Source organism: Topomyia yanbarensis, chromosome 1, assembly GCF_030247195.1.
Source record: "Topomyia yanbarensis strain Yona2022 chromosome 1, ASM3024719v1, whole genome shotgun sequence".
Classification (NCBI taxonomy): domain Eukaryota; kingdom Metazoa; phylum Arthropoda; class Insecta; order Diptera; family Culicidae; genus Topomyia; species Topomyia yanbarensis.
Window position 1 is genome coordinate 15,438,012 of NC_080670.1, and position 26,485 is coordinate 15,464,496.

The 26,485-nt window shown below is 36.8% G+C and overlaps 2 protein-coding genes across 3 annotated transcripts; both read left to right on the top strand.

The window, feature by feature from the left end:
- The first annotated feature begins 16,016 nt into the window (after positions 1 to 16,016).
- Positions 16,017 to 18,449, top strand: LOC131676255 (protein apnoia). 2 transcript variants are annotated; one of them, XM_058955377.1, is made up of 3 exons: positions 16,017 to 16,139; positions 18,044 to 18,177; positions 18,241 to 18,449. In XM_058955377.1, the coding sequence occupies exons 1-3, from the start codon at positions 16,034 to 16,036 to the stop codon at positions 18,370 to 18,372; spliced, it is 372 nt and encodes a 123-aa protein (XP_058811360.1). In that variant the 5' UTR covers positions 16,017 to 16,033; the 3' UTR covers positions 18,373 to 18,449. The 2 variants fall into 2 exon arrangements, with proteins under 2 accessions (XP_058811360.1, XP_058811361.1); XM_058955378.1 differs by having other exon boundaries at positions 16,032 to 16,139; positions 18,047 to 18,177.
- Positions 18,450 to 21,310: 2,861 nt separating this feature from the next.
- LOC131676256 (uncharacterized) lies at positions 21,311 to 22,708 on the top strand. Its single transcript, XM_058955379.1, has 2 exons — positions 21,311 to 22,188; positions 22,248 to 22,708. The coding sequence occupies exons 1-2, from the start codon at positions 21,453 to 21,455 to the stop codon at positions 22,565 to 22,567; spliced, it is 1,056 nt and encodes a 351-aa protein (XP_058811362.1). The 5' UTR covers positions 21,311 to 21,452; the 3' UTR covers positions 22,568 to 22,708.
- Positions 22,709 to 26,485: the final 3,777 nt, after the last annotated feature.

The following is a 26,485-nucleotide window of genomic DNA, read 5'->3' on the forward strand; positions in this document are numbered from 1 at the left end:
TAGTCTTTTAGTCTTTTAGTCTTTTAGTCTTTTAGTCTTTTAGTCTTTTAGTCTTTTAGTCTTTTAGTCTTTTAGTCTTTTAGTCTTTTAGTCTTTTAGTCTTTTAGTCTTTTATTCTTTTAGTCTTTTAGTCTTTTAGTCTTTTAGTCTTTTAGTCTTTTAGTCTTTTAGTCTTTTAGTCTTTTAGTCTTTTAGTCTTTTAGTCTTTTAGTCTTTTAGTCTTTTAGTCTTTTAGTCTTTTAGTCTTTTAGTCTTTTAGTCTTTTAGTCTTTTAGTCTTTTAGTCATTTAGTCTTTTAGTCTTTTAGTCTTTTAGTCTTTTAGTCTTTTAGTCTTTTAGTCTTTTAGTCTTTTAGTCTTTTAGTCTTTTAGTCTTTTAGTCTTTTAGTCTTTTAGTCTTTTAGTCTTTTAGTCTTTTAGTCTTTTAGTCTTTTAGTCTTTTAGTCTTTTAGTCTTTTAGTCTTTTAGTCTTTTAGTCTTTTAGTCTTTTAGTCTTTTAGTCTTTTAGTCTTTTAGTCTTTTAGTCTTTTAGTCTTTTAGTCTTTTAGTCTTTTAGTCTTTTAGTCTTTTAGTCTTTTAGTCTTTTAGTCTTTTAGTCTTTTAGTCTTTTAGTCTTTTAGTCTTTTAGTCTTTTAGTCTTTTAGTCTTTTAGTCTTTTAGTCTTTTAATCTTTTAGTCTTTTAGTCTTTTAGTCTTTTAGTCTTTTAGTCTTTTAGTCTTTTAGTCTTTTAGTCTTTTAGTCTTTTAGTCTTTTAGTCTTTTAGTCTTTTAGTCTTTTAGTCTTTTAGTCTTTTAGTCTTTTAGTCTTTTAGTCTTTTAGTCTTTTAGTCTTTTAGTCTTTTAGTCTTTTAGTCTTTTAGTCTTTTAGTCTTTTAGTCTTTTAGTCTTTTAGTCTTTTAGTCTTTTAGTCTTTTAGTCTTTTAGTCTTTTAGTCTTTTAGTCTTTTAGTCTTTTAGTCTTTTAGTCTTTTAGTCTTTTAGTCTTTTAGTCTTTTAGTCTTTTAGTCTTTTAGTCTTTTAGTCTTTTAGTCTTTTAGTCTTTTAGTCTTTTAGTCTTTTAGTCTTTTAGTCTTTTAGTCTTTTAGTCTTTTAGTCTTTTAGTCTTTTAGTCTTTTAGTCTTTTAGTCTTTTAGTCTTTTAGTCTTTTAGTCTTTTAGTCTTTTAGTCTTTTAGTCTTTTAGTCTTTTAGTCTTTTAGTCTTTTAGTCTTTTAGTCTTTTAGTCTTTTAGTCTTTTAGTCTTTTAGTCTTTTAGTCTTTTAGTCTTTTAGTCTTTTAGTCTTTTAGTCTTTTAGAATGTCATTGAAGACTTTCATTTCGACTGTAACCGTGAATTAGCTGTATTTGTTACAGCGCCGTTTAAGATTTGGCGTATTGTTCTGCAAAAACGCAATGTCTTTTGTCGTAGACGTAAAAATTAATACTGAACACGAGTTTTGTGTTGGTTTTTCGATAATTTTGTTTTTGGAAAAATACGGCCATCAACGCTTAGGGCACAATAGGTCAGCAGTTTGGAGACGCATTAGGTCACTGAATTTGATTTTTTACAGAAAAATGCGCGTAATTTTGTGCGAAAAATGCCAAAACGATTTGAAGATGACATAAAGAACGCATTTGCATCTGTTCAAGATTGCGCCAGTGTTCGATCAGCCTCTAAACAATTCAAGGTTCCGTTCGAAACATTACCTGCTCGTGTGAGAGGAATGTGCTCGCCATCACGTCAGATATTTCGCGTGAGTTAACAATATAATAATTTATGGTGTTGTTGAAGTAGATAATCGAAAAAACGGAAAGGAATAAAAAATACTCTGAAGCGCAAACGTGATCGTCGCACTGCTAAGCAACCACGTGAGCCGCAATGCACAACTTCAATTCCACACTCCGGCGACGACGAAGACACCGAAGAAGTCATTCCAAGTACAAACCCAGACACAGCTGCTCAAATATATATGTTTTTTTCGATATTTCCTTTCTGTTTCATGATTTTATACATCATTTGACACTTCCTCATTTTCTTACCTTTTTAGTCTTTTAGTCTTTTAGTCTTTTAGTCTTTTAGTCTTTTAGTCTTTTAGTCTTTTAGTCTTTTAGTCTTTTAGTCTTTTAGTCTTTTAGTCTTTTAGTCTTTTAGTCTTTTAGTCTTTTAGTCTTTTAGTCTTTTAGTCTTTTAGTCTTTTAGTCTTTTAGTCTTTTAGTCTTTTAGTCTTTTAGTCTTTTAGTCTTTTAGTCTTTTAGTCTTTTAGTCTTTTAGTCTTTTAGTCTTTTAGTCTTTTAGTCTTTTAGTCTTTTAGTCTTTTAGTCTTTTAGTCTTTTAGTCTTTTAGTCTTTTAGTCTTTTAGTCTTTTAGTCTTTTAGTCTTTTAGTCTTTTAGTCTTTTAGTCTTTTAGTCTTTTAGTCTTTTAGTCTTTTAGTCTTTTAGTCTTTTAGTCTTTTAGTCTTTTAGTCTTTTAGTCTTTTAGTCTTTTAGTCTTTTAGTCTTTTAGTCTTTTAGTCTTTTAGTCTTTTAGTCTTTTAGTCTTTTAGTCTTTTAGTCTTTTAGTCTTTTAGTCTTTTAGTCTTTTAGTCTTTTAGTCTTTTAGTCTTTTAGTCTTTTAGTCTTTTAGTCTTTTAGTCTTTTAGTCTTTTAGTCTTTTAGTCTTTTAGTCTTTTAGTCTTTTAGTCTTTTAGTCTTTTAGTCTTTTAGTCTTTTAGTCTTTTAGTCTTTTAGTCTTTTAGTCTTTTAGTCTTTTAGTCTTTTAGTCTTTTAGTCTTTTAGTCTTTTAGTCTTTTAGTCTTTTAGTCTTTTAGTCTTTTAGTCTTTTAGTCTTTTAGTCTTTTAGTCTTTTAGTCTTTTAGAATGTCATTGAAGACTTTCATTTCGACTGTAACCGTGAATTAGCTGTATTTGTTACAGCGCCGTTTAAGATTTGGCGTATTGTTCTGCAAAAACGCAATGTCTTTTGTCGTAGACGTAAAAATTAATACTGAACACGAGTTTTGTGTTGGTTTTTCGATAATTTTGTTTTTGGAAAAATACGGCCATCAACGCTTAGGGCACAATAGGTCAGCAGTTTGGAGACGCATTAGGTCACTGAATTTGATTTTTTACAGAAAAATGCGCGTAATTTTGTGCGAAAAATGCCAAAACGATTTGAAGATGACATAAAGAACGCATTTGCATCTGTTCAAGATTGCGCCAGTGTTCGATCAGCCTCTAAACAATTCAAGGTTCCGTTCGAAACATTACCTGCTCGTGTGAGAGGAATGTGCTCGCCATCACGTCAGATATTTCGCGTGAGTTAACAATATAATAATTTATGGTGTTGTTGAAGTAGATAATCGAAAAAACGGAAAGGAATAAAAAATACTCTGAAGCGCAAACGTGATCGTCGCACTGCTAAGCAACCACGTGAGCCGCAATGCACAACTTCAATTCCACACTCCGGCGACGACGAAGACACCGAAGAAGTCATTCCAAGTACAAACCCAGACACAGCTGCTCAAATATATATGTTTTTTTCGATATTTCCTTTCTGTTTCATGATTTTATACATCATTTGACACTTCCTCATTTTCTTACCTGAATGACGTAAATGGATTGCATTTATTATTCGTGTTATTAATTTTTAAATAATCTTCAGTATCCATGCTGTTCAAATGAAAGGTGAACAGCTATTTGTTTTATTTAACCTCGGCAATAGAGACCTATCATACCTCCAGATTTTAAATTTAATACGGATAGTTGTCACACTGTTTCAATCTATTTTGCAGCTGACTATTGACGTACAGAGCTAGGGCAATATGTATTTTCCTGCGCTAAAAACATTTATACAATTTTAATCGGTGACTTAAATACCTACTTCATTTTCCGAACAATGAGTACCCTCTCCACCTGTCAGCAATCTTTGTATCCAAAGACTGATGACAGTCTTGATTCAATTACTACGATTAGTTCTTACGCAGTACGGCAGACCTGATAATGGAAAATCATAAATCACTCTAGTAAATATATCAGAATTGGGTCAAATATAAAATTCAAGAAATTATAGTTAAACTTAGTGAAATAGATAATAGTTCTTTCAACAGTTCTCATGTTCGATTCACTTTTCCTTCGGTTCTCCAACTGTACTACACAACTTCTACCTGTAGCAAACGAAGCGATGGAAAGAAAAATTCACCTCACCGCCCGCCGCCCAATCCGTGACAAGTATGGACATCGGACATGTGCGACAATCTGAAGTTTTTGATGCAATTTCTCCGCCATAGCCTCCTGTGTAGATGACCGACTCAATGCAAGCAGTGCAAAGATTAGATTAGGTCTATATCACGTTGAGATACGCAACGTGCCTGTGTTAAATGGCATGGTTGCGATCATCATTTAACCGGTTCGTCGAGCACCGTCATCGCGTAGTACGAATGTGCTGCAAACCAATGCGGAAAGCTATATGGATCACTAGGTGAAATTGCGGTGGGTTCTTGGTGGTTTTCCAATTGAGACCTAGTTTTCACTGAGCTCGAGCCCCTCGAACAGGTCCGTGAACAGGATCTAGCGTTAGGTATTTATATGTACGTGATCGCTCTCGAAATTTCACTTACTGCCTGGGCGGAAATAATGACAGTCGGTGGTCGGCGATGACGGTTGGATTGATGATGCACTGATGCAAAAAGTACTTCAGCTACAGAAACAGAAAGGGGGGAGGTCAGTTTTTCATTGTCCGTGGCGCGAACTACGAAATAATATGTAGATAGAAAGTAATTACTGGCTGAGTGGCTGACTGACACGCGTCGTGCGGCACCCAATTTCGGATCGTTAACGATTGTTTCGATTGGGGTAATAAAAGTAAATTTTATGCACACGGGTTGCTCCTGTGTGCCTGCCGCTCTTGTCTCGTTCCTCTTCGGATTGTGACAACGTGACGAAATGGGCGGTCACTTTGGGAAACTGCTCGAAAACCTCAGTGATTTTTGGCGGTCCGAGTGATTGATGATTTCGGTTTATGATGTAAGGGCGCAAATATGTTGATCTTATCGGGAGATGGTAAAAGTTGTTTGCTGACAGTTAGATAAAGGTTTTCAAAATATTTGCTATTGTTTTTTCTTGTAATTTGTATTTCTATCACACATTGACGTTTTACGAGTTTTACGAAAATTTTATTAGTTTTTGCATGTTGAATACTCATTTATAATTTTAATTGCAATGCATGTTTTTCGTCCAGAGGAAACAAATTTGATTTGAATCCAGAAGCTTGACAGAGGTATTATTATGTAACCAGTGTCTGACAATATTAAATGAGGAATTATTCCACTTCAGAAAAGATCGTAAACTCTTTATATCCGAGCAGAGTTTTAGTATTTCACTCCTATTGCGAAATGTTGACATTTTATTGCAATAGCTGCGTAGGCAGCCTCACGCTCAATCAAGTTTCTATTTAAATACGTTGATATTTGCGTAAGATTCCTTGAAATTCATTATATTAAATTTTCAAAAGATTTGATTTTTTTTTCAAAATAATGTGCGCCGTTTTAATATGAAACTTCTTCGTCGATGTTTTATGCGATGATCCTACCATCAAACGTTAATTGAGAAATTGTTTTTTCAGCCTGCAACGTGGCTGCTATTTACATTACAATTTAGAAGAATAATGTCTGTGAAAGCTCTCCGTCTGATGATTTGTTCGTTTTACGATTTGCATCTCCAGGTGAAGTCTTGCATTAGGGGAACTAGGTTAGAAATCCAAGCTCATTGAGTTACCTCAAGAAGCCGTTGGCAACCAAGTTCCATAACAAAGGTGACAGTATGCCACCCTGAGGACAGCCGCCAATACTGAACTTCCTTATCTCTGCCTCTGTCTCAAAGAATGCGGTTACTAAGCATTGCGTTAATCCAACATCCAGATACATGCAGATTAGAGTGGTGAAAAAAAAAGGTTCTCGTGCGAAAAGTTTCTCGTACGATAATCGGCAATTTCATTGATGCAATTCGTCGACAGGTTTTCAGTGGTGATCATACGTGGCTTTTCTTTTGTCGGTTCTCACGGTAAATAGGAATAAGTGTGTCTTTACCAGGAGGCATGTTGGTGAACTTGTATGATTCGTAGTTATGCTACCTAAGCTCGACCCCCATCAACAGAAGACAAAAGTTAAGCCCGTAAGGTAATAAGCCTGTTCTAATGACCCTGCCACTTCTAATTTTCCGATCTGTATACTTCACATCCTCGCTTTCACTTGAGCACTATGGTTCTGAATGTTCATAACTTTCCCTACCCAGTAATCTCTAGCTAATTGAATGTCGTTAAAATGTAAAAAAGAAAATGTGACTCTATGTAGTCCAAATAAAAAAGATGGGTGGGTAATGTCAGAGACATAACCGGAGTGAAGTAGAATACACTTTAGACCGGTAAATTCTGCTCTGGAATAAGCAATTTCTATGCGATTTTGTCGACTTTAGCACATTCATAGTTTATTTGGAGTATTTTTGGAATTATGAAGTTGACAATTTGCAACATTCTTTGAAAATATTGTTGAACTTTTATGAATGAAGGCACGCAAACGAGCGTTTGACCGTCGTCCTACTACCAGCATCAGAGAAGTAGCAGATCAGCATTTTTCGCTACATGGCCTGTACCAAACAAACCGCTCGTAAGTCCACCGAAGGAAAGGCTCCCCGCAAGCAGTTGGCAACAACCTCCTGGCAACCCTATACCATCATATGGAGTTTGACAGCGACCGACATATATGGGGCGTTATAGCTATAAAGCCCCAAACAAAGAATTATGTTCGGCACTATGCTCGATACTCAAGCATTCCACACGACGTTTTGCATCTTGTGGGATGATTTAATAATTTAATTTAATCGACATTTTGTAACTAAATACAGCTTCTAATCATTCGGTTCAAAATCAATGTTTTGCCTTTCATGGCAGTGATGCTGGCTGTACAGAGACGTCGTCCTTGACAGGGGGCTGGTTGGCAACAAAGGCCGTGTAAAAGTGCCCCAGTCACGGTTGGCGTTAAGAGCCTCATCGCTACCGAACAGAAACAGTCGCCCTGCGAAAAATTCACAGCTATCAAAAATCGAGCGGGCCTAAATTGTGACCCAAAATAAACCACAAACCAACAAGTTGTTTTCAGAACCAGCCAATTATAAAGTATTATTATTATAAATTAAATTTTCCATTGCCTTACAACCTCCCTCTCCCTTTCCTCCCGGCTTGAATAACTATCAATCTTGATGATGCTGTGCGGCGGGGGCACTAGTTTTTATTATGGTGGAAAATTTAGGTTTGCGCGTTTTTCCCAATAGTTTTTTAGCTGTGCTGTTTTCAAAGAAGTTGTAGTTGAATTCAAAATAAAATAGTTTATTTTTATTGTCAGAGATGGACCTTCCAACGAAAACTAGTCTGGCTCGCTTGGAATGGAATTGTATGGACCAACCACTGCTTTCACAAAATCTGTTATTTTCAGTAATTGAACATTCTACATTTTTGTAAATTGAATCATTACACTAACCTGTCTACAAATCATACAAATAACTTTTTTATTTTGTGCCATTCTACTTGAAAGCGACGATATTGTTCACAAGTGGCTCACTTACCATCCAACGCTCTTGGCAAGCCACTTTCTGATGCTTGTAATAAAATTTCAATTCGATTCTTTGTCGATAAATTGATGGCCCTGAAAAGGGCCTTTTCTTTGAGCAGTGTTCGAAATTTACTTGGTGCTGGTGTATATGGTAACAGTTTTGGTGCCATCGAAGACGGCGTGCTTGGCCAACTGTTCTGACAGCAGCAAACGGACTGCGGTTTGAATTTTGCGGGAGATGCTGCAAACGAACTGCTGCATGCTGATGCTGCGAACGAACTGATCGTGAACAACAGCATGCTGAGTTTTTATACCTGACTACAGCACAATGTAAGCTCGTCCTTTTTTGTGTTGTCCTCAATATGTGTTCGTCGTAGCTCCACCCCTTTGTTGGTCGACCACATATTTTTGATAAAGAACAAAATTGAAATTGTGTTTCCACTACGGAGATTACCGAACACTCAGGGTAAAGAGAGTAATGTAATACAGCACCTTGGTAAAATGTTTGAGAATTGGAACCTTTTTTGAATGCGCCTAGTAAAAATGTTTTCCACTTCACTCCAGTTTGTTTCTGACCATATTTGCAATTTACATACTGAAATAAATCGTAATTTAGGGTTTAACCCAAATTGCTCTCCAGGGAGAAACAGTCCATGAAACAGAAAATGCAAACTTATTCTTTGAAATGGTTTTGGTGGCCCTGAAAAGGGCCTTTTTTATAATGATGCAAGTGAGTTCTACCTTTTCAACTTCCAAATCCATACAAAGTGCGTCCCTGCCGCTTCAGAGTATAGACGACATTCATTGCGGTTTTGCGCTTGGCGTGTTCAGAGTAGGTCAAGGCATCTCGGATGACATTTTTCTGCACACCATCAGCATTCGTAGATTAAATTGGAGATGCATTTTACACCACCACGACGAGCCAGACGCCGAATTTGGTGATTCCCTGGATTTTATCACGAAGAACCTTGCGATGACGCTTGGTAGGGAACGCAAACATGATACCGCTTATTGTACCGTCCGGACGAGCATGTTGCTCGTGTGGTAAGCGAGCACCCACTGATACAAAACAAGCTCGCGTGACCTGTATATATAACATTCCCGTATGTAATGAAACGCTTACATGCTCCTTTTTGACGGCTCTGCGGGGGATATGCTGGCAAATTGCGCATTTTCCTAGCTGTTTCCGAAGGATTTTCTGAAAATCCTTGTTTTGGTTTATTTATAGTAGTCGCAGTAATTCCGAAATTTAATACGAAATACGTGCACAAATTTCCGATCAGATAGTGCAAAAATATTGCGATTTCGTCCAGTAGAACGGAAGATACTCGCATTTCAAATCTGGGAAAATTTCTCAACTGAAATTTTTGAAACGGGACCCCATATTGAAACGTTAGAAGTATTCTACTTCAAAAAGGAAAAATGCGCATAATAAGAGAAATTTTAAAAAATGTATATAATTCTATCGTTAGCAGCATTGATGCTATGAAAATTGAAATTTTCATCAACCTTCAGAGCATCAGTTGGTTTTTGCTTAATGACTTTTTTAACAAATTTCCTATAAAAATCACACATCGATTTATTTTTAGGATGCAATGGGCGAATCGTGGAATAATTATTTTGCAAAAATCAATTTTCCCATACCAAATCCCATGTAAACTTCAAACTGGGGCACAGTGGTCCCAAAGAACAAAAATGGGTTGTTTTTAGATTGCATCAAAACTGTTGACTTTAGCAATGTAGCGTCTTTGAGAAAGTTTGGAATAGAACTCCCCTTCTTTTCGTCTTATCGGATTGATGATTAATCCGCCTAGTAGTGAGTTACGAAATTTATTTTCTTCAATAATTCAGATAGACTAATACTTACTTCAGCAAAGTTGTGGTGAAACTCATTACAAATATTTTATCTGAAGACTTAAACTCTCTAGCTTTTAAGTTTTTTGAGATATAATGCGTTATTTGTGAATGACCCCTTAAAAATAGTATTTTCATCATAAGTTTTTTTCTAGATTTTTTGCATTATATAATTGTTCTAGGACATTGTTTTGACTGTTAAACTGCATTACTTTGCCGAAGACGGAAACATGCTATCGCTAGTATGTGTGGAATTATTCACGTTCTTTGATTGAAAATAGCTCTTTTTCAAAGCTGATAATTTTTAAACGGGCAAACCACTCGGTAAACAAATTAAAGTGCAAGAAAAACACAACAAATTCTGGAAAAAAACAGATCTCCCCAAGGCGGCCCTCTATGGAAATACTCAAGTTGAAGTGCATTCTCATAACTTTGAAACGAAAAAAGTGTAGTATTTGGTTTTTAAAGCAAATTATGCGCCCTAAAATAATCTTCAAATTGTTCAAAGGGTACTTTAGTATAAAATAAAAACTACAAAAGTTATAGAAATAAAACTGTTTTTAAGGAACACCCTAAAACATTCATTTGGACTTCTCGAGCAATGGAAAGTATAAAAGCTAGAACTTGCATGTCTTCAGCAAATTTATCTAAAATGTGCTGCTCTAAACCTTCATCGAAGACAGTAAAGCTCTATCTCTAAGCGTTAAAATGTTCAATTTTAAATATTGCTAAAATTAGAACCACCCTAGCATCTGTTTAAATAAAAAGAGGGGCCCTGAAAGTACAACAATTTTACCAAACATATTGTAAGGCTAAGTCATTTAATTTTATCAAGAAGTTAAAACTCCTGCTAAATTCACACTCATGACCATGCACTGTGCGTGGGCACAAAAATATAGTTTCACCGATCGAGCTTGAAATTTGCACATTTATTCTAGGACCCAAATAGAACTTAGAAAGTTACTCGGAGCAAAGTTTTATTTTTTTCATATTACCGTGTCCCACTCTATAGTCTTGTAGGTCATGTGGGATTCGGCCCTAATCAGAAATAAATCGGAAACCTCTTCTTCATTACTTTTAAACATATTGTAAGGCTAAGTCATTTAATTTTATCAAGAAGTTAAAACTCCTGCTAAATTCACACTCATGACCATGCACTGTGCGTGGGTACAAAAATATAGTTTCACCGATCGAGCTTGAAATTTGCACATTTATTCTAGGACCCAAATAGAACTTAGAAAGTTACTCGGAGCAAAGTTTTATTTTTTTTTCATATTACCGTGTCCCACTCTATAGTCTTGTAGGCCATGTGGGATTCGGCCCTAATCAGAAATAAATCGGAAACCTCTTCTTCATTACTTGCATAATTTTCATTTAGCACCGAATTGTATTTAAACAGTAAATCAATTTCTTTTTGAGCTTCTTTTCAACACTTCTTACTTCTATTTTTAGTAGTTAGTTTAGTATTCATTTAAAGTCGTCCGCCATACAAAAGCCGGTGTTTCATCGTACTTAGGCACCGTCATTGGGAGCTACTTCGGTTAAAAAAGGATTTTTTACATTACACTAAATAGCGAGCATAAGGTAAGTCCACAGCTTTTTTTCACTGCTCGTTATAAATTCGACGTTTTTACTGTGGAAGTTAGAAGGCGGATGTTTGCCAAAAAAAATCATGATTTGGCAGGCAATTTGTTCATGTGCGGTGCACCTGCACACCGTTAGTGAAGGCAAAGGCTAAGAAGGTCAATTTGGTACCAAAGGATCTCAATCCCCTGAACACACCAGAATTACTGCAAGTTAGAAATACTGGGCCATCATGGAGCAGGTACTCTGAAAGCATCCTAAGGAAGTGGAATCGGAAGCAGAAATGTGGAGAAAATGGATTTCCACACAAAAACAAGTTTGCCCAAACGTTGAACAAGACCTCAAAAGCAGTGTTGCGAGGAAGTACATTCTATTTGCATCTGGATATTGAATATGAATTGGAATAAAATGAACATGAAAAAGAGTAATAATGTGATTCATTTTATTCCCTGAAAGTTTGGCAAAGATCGGTGGAATGGGTGAATTTTGACAAACCTTTTCTTGAGATGCAATTCGATTCCGTACACCCTTTAGGTCCCGTTATCAGGAGCCGTTTTACGCAGACAAGAGATTACACTGAAACTAATTCCATTTTAAATTTCAAACTGTTTGAAGTTTTTCGTAGGATAAAAGTATTTCAAAAGAGTCAAAGGGCTTTTGGATAATCATGCCTGAGCATGATATATACAGTTATGAAAATTAACCTGAAGTCGTTTCTCAAAGAAGGCCTAGTTAACGACAAAAATGAAATGTTGAAAAATAGCGTCGTTCACACTTTTTTGTTATTATGCTTTACCCAGCGTAATAGTCTACTAGGGACCATTCATAAATTACGTAATGCAAAAATGCCCAAAATTGATTCCCCCTCCCTCCATGTAACAAATTGTCACAAATTTCTCTATCCCCCCTCCCCTGTTACGCAATAAATTCTTTAAATTTTTTTTTCTTCAGTAAAAACATGTTACGTAACGTTCTAGCTTTCTTCCCCTCCCCAATAAGTAACAACCTGTCACAATTTGTCGGACCTCCCCCACCCCCACAATTTGTTACGTAATTTATGAATGGTTCCCTATTTGATTTTTGAATGCAAGAGATTTCAAACTGAAAGATGGATAAATCACGGTGTGTTTGGTAGAACAATTTTATTCGAAAAAATCGGCATCGCTAAAACTTCAGCATGTGATACAATGGGCTTTTCCTTTTTATTTGAAAGTAAAATTAAAATATTCTGTCGGGGGCTCCAGAACAACTTTTTATTTAAAGTTTTTTGTTTGAAAACTTAGGTTTTTCAATGAAACTGGTTCAAATTTTTGCTTCTAGGTAGTACTTTAGACATTCAAATATTACCAAAAGTGAGAATCTGATGGAACATTTCATTGTGTTCAACTTTGTGGAAAACTACATCTCGATCTAAAATCGCCAGAGAAAGCTATTAATTTTTTATCAAAGTTTCTACATTCGCACGGGGCCTATTGGTTAAGAAGCTTTATTCCAAAAACATTTTTATTTGTGAAAAAATGGATTGCCTTATTTTAACAGTGCTCTCATTGCTAGCAAATGGGTAATGCAGCAGAATGAAACAGTTTTTTTGTCACAGATATATTTGTTTCTTCTTTTTTTCCTTCACTCATTCTGGAGTATGCTTGATGTAATCTTGAATCAACCTTTTTGCTCGTTAGCATCTTGTGGGATATATCTGGCCTAAATTTTAACTTTATATTTGATCAAACTCGATTGGCGATTTGCGGCAAAGCCAAAATTAGTCATGCGACACCTATGATTCAGCTCATGAGCTGGCAAAGTGATACAGTTTGCTTTTTTCACCCGTAAGTGAGTCGTAACTTACAACAAAATCTTCATTATCTTCTCGGAAAAAGCTTACCACTGCCAAAATATGAAAGAAACGAGTAAGAAATTTAGTTTTATTTGCAATTATTCTGAAAGTACAGCCATTTGCAACTATTTGACTCATACATTTCTTCGAAATGTAATCGGGGTATTATTGTGGTTATAAAAAATCGTTCCATAAATAAAGTTCCAACTCGAAACCGAAACCCAATCAGCACCAATGTTAAACTCCTTTATATTTTGAACTACGTAGGAGATTCAGTGAAGACTATCGGAGAGAAGGATCGGCTGTGCATGATACAAAGCTGACACTTTCCTATTAGCCGGATATACTCTTTCCTCGCGTGATCTGGAGAGTTTCATGAATTTACACCATCTCATGAAGGTTTAGCTTAACTTAGGACGAACGGGAAATGCTGTTGCGGCGGCTACGGTGCTCAACAAATTACATTTCGAAACAGCGCGCATATAGCTCTGCGAATAATATTAGAAACCACTATGTTTTACACTCTTTTCGCAAGATGTTTACTCATCATCTTATAAAATGACGGTTTTCTTTCATTTTCATAAACAATTATCAACAAATTGATCGGTAATTTGGTGTTTACAAGTCATTTTTTACCAATGTTCACAGAAAATATATGCACTATGACAGAACAGAATCAAATCAGTAACACTTTCCTTCCTGCGCTATCTGCGAGCGGTTTCAACGTAGAATCGCCAATTAGATATTCAGTCATTTGATTTGATTTCGATTACGAATCCCGATTGACAGTTTCATGAAGGATAGAAAAATAATTCGATAAGATTTATGTTCAAGTTTGTTAACTTTTAGGAATCGCTGTACATTGAACAGAAATCGCAATAGTAAATGAGAAATAAAGGTATTGTCTATTTTACGAAGATAGCGATCTCAATATAAAAGTAGATAAAGAAAGTATCACCTTTACCCGAAAGACGTGTTGCTGTTAATGTCTTCAGATTCTGAACTGAACTGCCAACTCTGTCTTGTTGATATGTTGTCTTTGCTCTTATCCCATATTATGAGGGAAATCTTCAATAAACAGATTTGTATTACCTTGAGAATTTACTGAATGTATGGTCCAGCCTGATATTTTCTTGTTCGTTTTCTGTTGTGATCCGTGTACAACGAGTAACGACTCCGGAATTTCTTCTTAAAGAAAATTATGAAACATGGTTTTGTTCTTTTTTCTAAGATTATGTGAAGTGTGTTCGATTTGGAAATAAAATTTGAGGACAAGCAAAAATCTGCATCTATAAATTCTGATGAAATGAATCTACCCTAAAATATAACAAAGATGGATCAAAAACTCGAAGAGCTTTTTTTCTTTATCAATCATCTTTCTTTTAATGTTGATAAAGACAAACAGGATTCTCAACCCAAAATTGCAATAAAATCCGTCCTTTATTACAATGACTCAAACTGTCTACTTTAGTTCATTCAATCAGGAAGAAGGGTCATTCTAGTTTATATTAGCTATCCCCTAGAGCGAGAAAAGAAATGAAAAAGGCATGATAAAATCCGTTACTACCTTAACATCTTGAAAAGGTATATAGTTATCGAATAAATTTGGTAACACATTTTCACACCTTCTTGTTCATAAAGTGTCATTTTCACCCAAGACCCGGAGAAATCTGAAAATATATTTTTTCTGCTGAGAATGGGACTTTGTATACATTGAAATTTATCTGAATTTACTATTCATTCAAACCCAACATTTTTTTTGTAAGTCCTTGTTAATCGACTTCTTAATTCATAGGCACACCTAAAAACTGATAAAATTTTAATACCTTTTTCGGGTGATTTTATATCGATTTATAGCATTCTACGAAGTTGTAGACAATGGGATAGTTCATCAGATTCTAACTTTAAGTATTTTTTGAATGTCTGTAGTACCAATTAGTAGCAAAAATGCGAAACAATTTCATTCAAAAACTTAAGTTTTCAATCATAAAACTTTAAAATAAAATGTTGTTCTAGACCCCCCGACAGAATATTTTAATTTTACTTTCAAATGAAAGGGAAAAGTCCATTCATTCATTTCCCGAAGTTATACAGATGCCGAATTTCTTTGAATAAAGTTGTTCGACAAAGACACCGTGAAATATTCTACAGCCAATCAGCTATTCAGTAAAACAATTAGTGACAGGGCTAAGCTTCAATAACTAAAACACTATTTATCACACCGACACGCTAGCTTAGTCCTGCCACTATCTTAGCGTCGAATTCTGATGAGACGAAGTCGAAACCAAAAATTCCATAATTAATTTAGTTATAGGTTGTGTGCCCTTAACGCATTAATGTTATTTAAAACAATTTCTCCTTAGTAGAGAAAAACAGTTTTTAACTAAATTTGTCTCTAATAAAAAGAAATATAGTATAGTGATTAAGTATATCTATGTAACACTGCTCGTTTGCTAAATACGAGTTTTTTTACCCTAGTTTTGTGCTACGTTTATAAATGTTAGTACGTCATTCAATTCTGCATATTTTGCTACTCACTAATTTGCTCAACGAAATTATCAAAATAGATTTAAATTTTTCATCCAAAATTTCCTAAAAAGTACGATTCATTCAGTTGCGATTCAGCTTCCTTTTTGTTGCAACTGCAACTCGATTGGCTTCAGCCTTCACCCCTAATCATCCACCACAAATTCCACAGAAACGGAAAGTGAACACGTACTTCCGGCGCAAGCAATTCCACTCCAAAAATTGTTCCTAAACGCACACAGCATACTCCTCCAGGTGTTTGCCAGGTCCAATACATATTGATTTCGGCCACCGTATACGTCAACTGTTGCGTGAAGTGAAATTACCACCCCATATTCGATTGGAACCGGGCACCAATTGCTTACGACCCGAGCACCGGCTGTAGTTAAATTTGGACCCCGCCAAGACAATTGAGTGACAATGTGATGACTGTCTGAGTCGTGTGGTAGGAATATGGTGATTGGTGGTATTCAAAATTCAAAATTCTCACAAAAACGGTAACGGCCTGCTGCGACGGTGTGCAATCGCAATTATCGTTTAAAAGACCTCGGAGCATAGATTTCGGGTCGCAGTCGAAGTTTGGGTGTCGTGACAATTGACTCGAATCGCTCATTACCGTTCGTCAGTGGTTGCTTAGTTTGGAAAACAGTTGAGCAGTAGGAAGAACGCCGGCGCAAAGATGGTCTCCTCCAAGTACGAGAAAGTGATCCTAGCATGCATCGCAGTGTGCTGCCTTATTCAACTGGCTCGATGCGAACAGCTGAACCAAAACCAAGATGTGGCAGGTCAGTGAGGTTTGTGAAGCGAAAAGCTGATTGGTTGCGAAGTTGGTTATCGAGTGATTTGCTGTGGTTGTTGCTTTTTTTTGCGTGTAAAGTTAAATGGACTGTACCTAGTGTTGGCTAGCAGGCAGCGCATTGAACGGAGAAAATAGAGCATGTGGAAAAAATTGTTCAATGTTACAAGCTAATGTGGTTGGAATTTATTAGTTTTTTTGGTTTATAGAAAGTTGAGGACAGAAATAAGTATATGATTTGAAGAGAAGTGCGCATAGAACGGCAAACGTCTATTTTTTCAATTTATGTATGCAAACATCTGCATTTCAATAGTGATCACAATATTAAATAGAATAAGAACGTTCACTAACTAATAAAGAACAGCAAGAGAATATATTAATATTGGTATGCTATTTGATAAATATATTCAAGAATGTTAAAAATTGTTTTGTAGCTGATCTCGGAAACGAAATTAAAAACTAACACTATCAATGCAAATACTCCAGGATTGAAAAGCAAAGGATGGTACAAATCGATAATATCCTATAGTGACAGTTTGTATCATCAACCCACTTGGGTTAGGCGTTCACACAACTTGACGTGACTAGTTGGATATATTGTCTAACTAGCCCCAAGTTGGTACTAGTTACTGGTGAAACAAAGTCGAAACACAAAAATCCATCATATTAACAATTGAAATGTTGCACTTTTTCAGTGTTGACAAAAACAAAAATGTCTGCAATCAACTTGACATTTTAAAATCGTAATAACATTTTAAGAGAAATCTTAACCAACTACTGTTGTAGGGCTACATTTTGGGTAAAGGATTGGGTTGTCAATTTGACTTTAAAGGCGATCTGAAATAACGGAGATGCAAAAAAGTTTTTTTTTCGTGCTAATGTCCATACAAATTTTAAATGCTTTGCGCAACGCCGGCAAGCAACCAATTGGGTCATTAAGCTATATATATATATATATATATATATATATATATATATATATATATATATATATATATATATATATATATATATATATATATATATATATATATATATATATATATATATATATATATATATATATATATATATATATATATATATATATATATATATATATATATATATATATATATATATATATATATATATATATATATATATATATATATATATATATATATATATAGTTTTCCGTTCCATTCGATAAATTTTAGGTCCAATATACATAATAAAACATTATTTCAAAAAAAAATTTCGTTGTAGTACGTAAAAACGATTTTTTTGTTTTTTAAAATAAATCTCATGTAAACTTGGCAACCATACATAGGAAAACTGCGGTTGTTTACATCTGGCCTATCAGGACAACACCCAAAATGAAAAAAAAACTATATGCAATGGATGGTGTTTATGTCAAATAAAAATAACCCTCCGGGAAAACCGAGAAAACATGCCCTAATTTTTTCTGACAGGGCATCATTTGTCGTGAAATTCGATATGTCAAATCCTTCCTATAGTGCCAAATCCAGACTGTCAACATATTTCTTTATTTTAAATTTTAATATTATTTTCACGTTTCCTGAGTTGTAAAAAAACATTGTTGCAATCACGAAAATCAGCTTTATCGATATAAGTAATAAAAAACGACTTTTTTCTGATTTAATGACCCAATTGTCCCCAAAATTGACACATTCTTTTGGGGCCACAGAACGAAAAATAAAGACGCATGACAAGCCACACTAATCAGTAATCAACAGTAATCTAATAGAATAAACATCTAATATTTAAAAAAAACAATTTTGTCAGTTTAATTGATGTAACGATCCTGGTTAATTATTAAGATAATTTTCAAATGGTGCTTTCATCGATCAGCAATTATGTAAACAAACATATCTCACTATCTTATTTCAGAAGGCAGAACCTTCGGCCATCACTTCCTGAAGCGGATAAGCTTCGCCATCATTCCCACGGCGTTCGTCGTCGGTGTCATCACCACCCTGCTGTCTGCACTGACAGTAGTCTCGATGAAAGGTTTAGGCGTTGGGGTAAGGATTTCTAACGGTAACTGTTTGATCAACATTACTAAATTGTCTCTGTGTATTTCGCAGATCATTCTGCTAGTGCTTGCCGTTTCGCAAATCATAGCAAGAACCGTCCCAGCGACCATCCAACCTCCACCGATCGCCTACACCGCCCCAGCACCCGGTCCGATTCCGATTGTCTACCACAAGGACTGGTAAAACCGCACCAATCAGCAACCCTGCTAGTCATAAGTTAATTTATTTTTTAATTTATTGTAATTTTATTCATTTTCTCACCCCACACGCCATCGATCACGACTGAATGAGCTGTCACACTCCGAAAACAAAAATTCATTGTTTTTTGTCCGAGAGTGAGTAGGATGACTTTCCCTAAATCAGGGTTCACCGAAACGAAGAAATAAACTTTGCTTTCAATTAAATTTTTAGAGCCTTACTGTAGCTAAGTACCCATCTAATTGAGGATGCATACCGCGCATTCATTGTGGCAAATTCCACCCAGACTTCGGTTCCCGCAATCGAGACCAAACACGACGATATCTGACAGGGCGTGCATTTGCAACTGGTCACGACAATTTATTTCGGAACAGACATTGTGCGTTCTCCCAAAAAAGGGAGAGTTTGCTTCCATTCCGGTAGGATCTAAATCAGTAGGTCGATCGTTACTTTGTCGTCGACGTGAGCATGCGATGATCACTTTCTACGAATCCGCTGATGACGTGTACTGTTGATCAAAACCGATTAATCGTTTCCTAAGCTGGATTCAAACACTTTTCTTCTGCATCTGTACATACAACACAGTGACAGCAGGGAAAATTGTCCAAGGAATGTCGCGCAGCTAGTTGCTAAACGGGTCCACATACGGGCATCAAACAGAAAGGGAACCTGATGTAGATCTGGAACAAGCGAGTCATTTGATAGAAGACACGAGTTGGAGAAAATGGACCTGTCCTGGATGGCTGGCTGGCAATAATAATTGGATGGAAGTTAACGTGAACGTCCAATTAAGTTCCGTTCCCACTGAATTTGATGGACACCGCGTGAGTTCATGGTCGCATGCAGCCAGCCAAGGTCAACGACGCTACGCCGAAAAAATTTGCGCGCTCCATTCCTCGAACGGTGCATTTCACTTTTCTTTGTGTTCGCTTGATAAGTGGTAAATGGAACTGATTACAGGTACCTACCTAATCACGTCACCGGTGATGCTGTGTAACTGAATCCAATGTATTGCGGCGGTGGATAAGAGCAGGGAAATTAGCATAAAAATTATAACAATTTCAGACGTGTGAACCTGCCGCTGATGCCTACTATGTCGGTTGTTGTGGTTTTATTTTCATTCTGGTAATTCATCGAGGAAGAAAAACTCGGGATGAACGGGTAGTTGCTGCACTTTATTTAGATGTAACTAGGCGATTTCCCTTTGTCAGTATTATTTTTCCATACGGTGCAAGATATTTCTCTAGATTTTTTTTATTCGTTGCTTCTCAAATGTTTTAAAAAAAAATTGCAAGTTTTGGTCTCTTTAATTTCCTATGGTGTTAAAGAATTCATAATCATTTTGATTTGTTATAGACCAGTAAGAAGCTAAGAAGTGTCACACTGGAAGCGCTCACGGTCTCTCGAAATGTCAAACGCAAACATCTTGAGCGTTTCATCAAAAAGACATATCTACAATGAGTGACTCTCATTGTTTACTCTACTGTTAACAATTCGGTCGCTTTAATGTTAATCCCTCAATTCTGCATAATATGCTAGTCAAAATCACCGTCTTTCGATCTGTACTGTAAAATAAGTGAATAGTGTTATAGTAACGCCGTAAAAATCGCAAGAGAAAGTAAACAAAGAGAGTCACTCATAAACATGGGCACTCATAAAAAAAACGCTCATATCTAAGAAAAGAAAAACAAAGTAGCTAAAAATAAACAAGACTTTTACAAGAACAATTTTCTTCATTTTTATATATCCTTTTTTATGTATTTATTTATTTTGCGATGTCCAAGATGAAATTGTAAGCACTGATGACTCAGACAGATCATCTCAAAGAACGCGCTGACCTTGAAATACGACCTTTCCTGTGAAGCCAAAGGTATTTTGATGTCGTTTCGAATACCGGATCCAAACCAAATAGCGTTGACTACGTTGATGAACTGTTAAATGACGTTTTTTTCCTCTTTTAAGGGGGATGGTGATTTGTAACTTATTTATATTCGTATATTTACTATATTTACACATGTTTATGAGTCATCCTAAGTAACAATACTGGTTTTATAGCACACTACAAGTCCATTCTAAATTTTAAGAATGGCTCCAAGAGTGCCATTAAATTTTAGGTGTTACTAGGATTTTTTTTATTCTAGCTTATATGGGACCATCCATAAATGACAGCATTATATGGGGGAAGGTAGAGTTTTGTATTTTGTGATGATGTGTGACGACAGGGGGTAGCGGGTCATGTCATGCTGCGTAGCTTTTTTAAAAGGAGAATAGGGGTTGACCCGATGTCACGACAACCTTACCCGTTTCATCTAACTACCATCGTTTTTTATTATTTTTTTTTAATTTTTCGCGGGGACAAGCGGGGGGATGTTTTACCGTCAAACTACGTATTTACCAGGGGGTATTTCGAGGTTTGTGACGATATGCTACGATGGGCGAGGGGGGTGTTAAAAATCACTCAAAAATGCAACGTCATTTATGGATGATCCCTATGTCTATTCTCTATATTAGAACACTTAGAATCTAACTGGTCGAACTCCCCACCAAGATATTAGTAGCTTAAGTCATGCTTTCTGTTCCATTGTTTATTCGATACAAGATACCATCAATCAATAACGCCTATAATAGCGCATGGAATATGGATTCCAAGACTTTCCAACAAGCAACCTCCAGCTAAGCACGAGCAAATAATTGAATCCGCAACTAGCGCCACCGATGCGAAACCCTTTTCCCACGAAGATGCCAGTTTGGTATGAATGCACTCGGGATCCGAGCAAAAGCGCCCGACTGCACTTGCATCTAAAACTACAACAACTAAGCCAGCAAGGCAGGGCAAATCGTGGCTGTGCAAGTGCAGGTTTTATGAAAATATAATCGGTCGCCGTGCAACGGTTCTTTTCATTGCTCGTCTCGCTAAGGTGGTGAATGCAGCTCTGTTGCAACGGTGCGTCTGGGCAGTCTCGCAGTCCGTCGTCAACGGTCGAACGGTTCGCGCTAGATTTCGAGCAGATTTTCTTACGCCGACATCGCTGTCGTCGTCGTCGTCGTCGTCCGGGAAAACAAACATGATACGGATGGCTACGGGTCACGTTCTGTGGGTGGTTGGGGTTCTGCTGTTGTTAAGTGGGTTGGTTTGTGTACGGTGTGAGATGAAAAAATCTTGGCAAGTGAAAAATAGTTCCGAAAATAGCGTAGAAGGAAGTGGTGCATTGGCGCCGGAAGCGGATGATGTATCGGTTAAGATGGCAAGATTTGACCCGGAAGCTATGCCGGAGGAGGAAGATTTTGAGCACAACACGTTGGAGTCGGAGACGGAGAGGGTTGAACAGAATGCAGCAACAGCTGCATCGAACAGTACTGTGACAACTGGTCAAGCAAAACCCAGACTACGAAGTACGTATGTAGCCAATAGAACTTCATCGCTGTTCAGCTTCATTCGGGAAAGTGCCAAGGCAGCTCCCTTCGTTGAAGATCATGAACCGGAGATTCAAATTGATGATTTCTCAGCTGACGAAGCTGATGAGGACGAGTTAGATTTGGGTCCCGATGGAGCGACAACTCCGGAACAGGAAAGTTATTCTGAAGGTGTCGATATGATCGAGACCATTCTGGAGGAAGTGAAAGGTATTTCCGAGGGACAGCAACAGTCGCAGAAAGAAGAACAACCAAAACCAGAAAGTTCAAGTCCGGAAAATACCGAGCAGTACGATTTGGGTCCGGTGCTAAATATGACCATCGACGAGCCGAACAATATCGTCAACGTTAAGCTGAACGGAAAAGTGCTGAAGGAGATCTTCACGGGTAAGTCTGCTTGGTGCACTGGCGGAGAGACTATATTGTAACCGAGTCGTTCACTTTAGGTCGCGGAAGTGGTTTTGGCGGTGGCGGTATGAAAAAGGTCTGGAAATACGCTATGCCCCTGTTCGTTCTACCTTTCCTAATCCAGTCGGCGATCATACCGTTCATGCTGACGACGGTGAAGTTGTTCCTGGTGAAATCGTTCATGGCAGGAAAGCTGGCAATATTCCTGCTGCTTCTGGGAGCGTTCAAAAATTTCACCAGCAAAAAGGATAGAGAATTGTACGTGAAGGATCTACCGGAGCGGCGGTACGAACCGTACAGTAGCGAGTGGCCGTATCCTTACCAATCCTCGGACGGTAGAGTCGGTTGGAACAACTGATGGCACTGAAGGGAGGTGCGCTGGTGGTGGTGTTATAAGGGCTACAGTGTCACAGTGTGACGCTGGCAGATCGATCCAAATGAATTTCGTTGTAAGAATTTGATGTTTGTTGTAGATGTAAGTAATTTATTGGATTATTTGTTGTGTGAATGTTATTTGTTTGTTGTTTAATTCCGATAGTTGTAACAGTTAAAGAGATGTACTATTATATTAATAAAATGCAATAGATGAAAATAATGACTTTATTCATTCCACTGAAAATGAGGTAAGTAGTTCCAACTTTGTTCGTTGGTTGAATTTGTAATTCCACAGATCATATCATCAACACACATTTTATCGAGTCTGTGAAAAATTAATTAAGTATTGAGATATTCCAACCACATGGAGATTTGTTCATTGCCTAGTCTTTGCGTGTATGATACAATACCAACACTAGTTTTCGCTGAATATCAGTATTTTTGCATACTTAGGGTAAGGTGGGACAAATTCAACTGTTGGGTAAACCCGACCTCCATCTGTTATCGAAAATCGGAAGCACTACGCGAACTAATATCAATGCTGTCATGTAGAGCATCGAAAATAATCATAAAGGTGGCATGACAGCATTTTATTAGTCTACATTCAGATGCTCAAACGACAAAAAGTGTATTTTTACGACTTTTGATTTGATTTTTGTGCATCATTGACTACAGGATATTTCTGATTGTTAAAGTGATTGCATAAAAAATGTAAATGGATTTAAATTCTTTGATTAAAGTCCTACAGAGCGCTTAGATGAATTTAGTCCAACTTTTTTCATTTTTTTTTAATTGCATCGTAATGAAAAATAACGGGTAATTCCGACCGCTTTTTTGAAATATACTTTTATTGTTATTATTTATTATTTTTTTTGCACAATGGTTCATAATTACAAACAAAAGACACAAAAACGTGATGATTATAGTATTCGTCGAGCAATTGCTCCGATGCAAATGGGAATAATATTTTTAAGGGGTTTATATATGTTGAGGTCGGCCAAAAATCGAAATTGTTTTTATTCTTCTATCGTAAAGTTCAGGTTCTCTAGAATGTTATCTCAAATTTTTATAGAGATCGGAGCAATAGACGCAAAGTTATAGTGTGTTTCATCTTACTCCCTTACGGAGGCGTGGTTTATACTTGAAACTTTAAACGCGATTATCTCGAAATCGTATTTTCCCAAAAATGTCTTTGCAGTGACTACGATTGTCGAAAAAGTTTTCAACCGATCTCAAAACTTTTTTTTAGCTTGTTCGTAATCTGCCGTATCCTTGAACGATTCTATTTTTCTTCAAAATTTTCATATTATTGTTATGATTTTTTTAATAATTTTTTCAGGTGAAAATAGTGTTCTTTTTTGGAAAAGTCGTCCCCGTTTCTAAAAAGAAGAATTTGGAAATTGCTATAACTTAGGGTGACCATATCAGACGAGTAAAAAACCAGGACACTCAAAAGAGTACTGCTTCCCCCCGCTACCTCTCAATCGACATTGCCACGCCTCAATACATTACCTGAGCCGTGGATCTTTTAATATTATCAATGTGTAAATAAAAATAAATAATTCGAATTGGGGGTAGGCGTAGTGTAGTTGGTAAATCGATTGCCTTGAACGCGGCGCACCTGGGTTCGAGCCCCGATCCCGCACATAGGGTTAGAAATTTTCATAAGAGATTTTTCTAACCCGAAGAGGCGAATGACCTTAAGGTTAAAACCTCTATAATCGAAATAAAAAAAATCGATTTTTATTGTGTATCCATCGGATCTTGCGCACGCGCCTAGGGGCAGATCACTCTAAGAATGTATAACAAATTTGCATCAAATTGAAAAAATGCATTTAATTTCCATTTTTGCATCAGCTTTGCACTGCCCCGCAGAAAAGATTGTTTAATAAACGTCCTACGCTGATTCACTTTATTCGACGTTTTGTTAAATGTAGGGATAGTTTTTCTGTAGGGTTTTGACGTCTTACACGCAACGCAAACAACATTGCACGCAACGCAAAATACATTATGAATTTCTATTTTGATGGAAATAAATGCATTTAATTTCGCTGATTTTTAAAAATGCATCACAAGTGATCTGCCCCTAGGCACGCGCTTTGTTACTTTGCGTAAAGATCTTATTTCTTATTGAAGATCGATTTATTTCATTACCTCTTGTTGCTTGTGGATCACTTCGTCCGCTTTCTCTCGGTTTATCGTTTTCATTCATGCTATCCTCGCTGTTAGTGTTCTATGGGCTTTCACGATTACCTGGTTTGAGTTGTTTGTGGGGCCTACGGGTCACGATTGCGTATCCGTGTTCTTTGTTATTTACTTTATTATCGGTGGTGCTAGCAGTTGATTGGGAAGTAGTAGGAGCATCACAATGATCGGACACGCTGTGCGTAGGTTCTGTTGTTGCAGTATTCGTTGGTGCCTGAGCTGCAACTCCAGTAATTTGTGATTTAGTTAATGTTGATGAAGGCCTGTGTGATGGGTATGCTTGCAGTTGATATTGCTTCGTTAGAGGTTTGTGTACATGGTTTCTCGTAGTGTGTCTTCTTGTGTAACAACGTAGGGCACGCAGGGGTCTGTCCTCCATACGTGAACAGCGTGATTTGAGATTCGGTCACGCGTTTTGCTTTGAATTGAAAGTTTAGATATGACAGAATAGGTTCCGTCACTCGCATTTTCACGAAAGAAACACCGTTGGAAATATCTAGAAAAAATTTCTTCTGGTTTCAAACTTAAATCTTACGTATTCCGACTTGATGGTTGTAATAAATTTATTAATAGTACCCAGGTGTAGATCGCGCAGACGCACATCAATCTTATCATTGTCAATATATACGGGTATCTTGGTCCTAACATTATCATGCTCAACGACGTATTGTATGTTGTCTTCCATAGCGTAGCTTTCCGTTATGGCCAAAGTTTTAATCGTTATCAGTAACGAGAGTGTGGTGGGCTTGTATAACGACGACTTCCGTTAATCTGAACTGCATTTGCAAATTTGCTGTTGAATTTTTCTGTTGAGTTTCAAGCATCTTAAAATGAATGATCGATATCGCACCGATGAAAGTAACGGTGCTTTATTGTTCACACTGGCTTGGGACAAATTTTATTATTCCATTGCTTTGCTTGTTTATAATACTGGCACGGTACATATAAACAGCGGACTTTAGGTAGAAACGCTCGTTTGATTCACTGCACTGTTAACAAGCAGAGCGACTGAATAGGTGCTGGTATCGACCCTGTAGTAATCCCATGATCCCCAGCTCGAGAGAGCACTCAATGAAATTTTTCCACGATAGTTGATATTTTTCTTTTTATGGAATGGATTTCCAGTAAGACGAACATAAGTCAACACAAGTAGAAGCAGAAGCACCAAAACGCCGATGTGTCTTTTCAGAGGTACCAAAGGGAATTCTTCGGGTCCCCGATTGAAAGGCGATTTGAGCCGAGAAGAAGCGCTGATAACCATTGTTTCATCGATATTGACGAGGCACTCTTGAGAGATTAAAAAAACCATCGGAAGCTACAATGGGGAGATTCGACTGTATTAAGTTTTGTTTGTCGCATTCCAATGGAGGATGAGTATACGTTGCAGTTATGATTGCGGTCGGTCGTAACTGAAAAGCGAAGACTTAATAAATAGAAATTTATTGGGCTTCCAGGAGAAAAACCAGGACAAATCAAGCATTTTCCTCGACATCCCAGGACATCAGGACAGTCAACGCAAAACCAGGACATGTCCTGGGAAACCAGGACGTATAGTCACCCTACATAACTTCGACAATTATCTACCTAACTGGTCCCAATTTTGGGCTAGGTACTAATGAGGTAAATCGAAAACGCAAAATTCAATATTACATTTTACATTCCAATTACGACAAAATGAAAACTTGCCCGACCGATC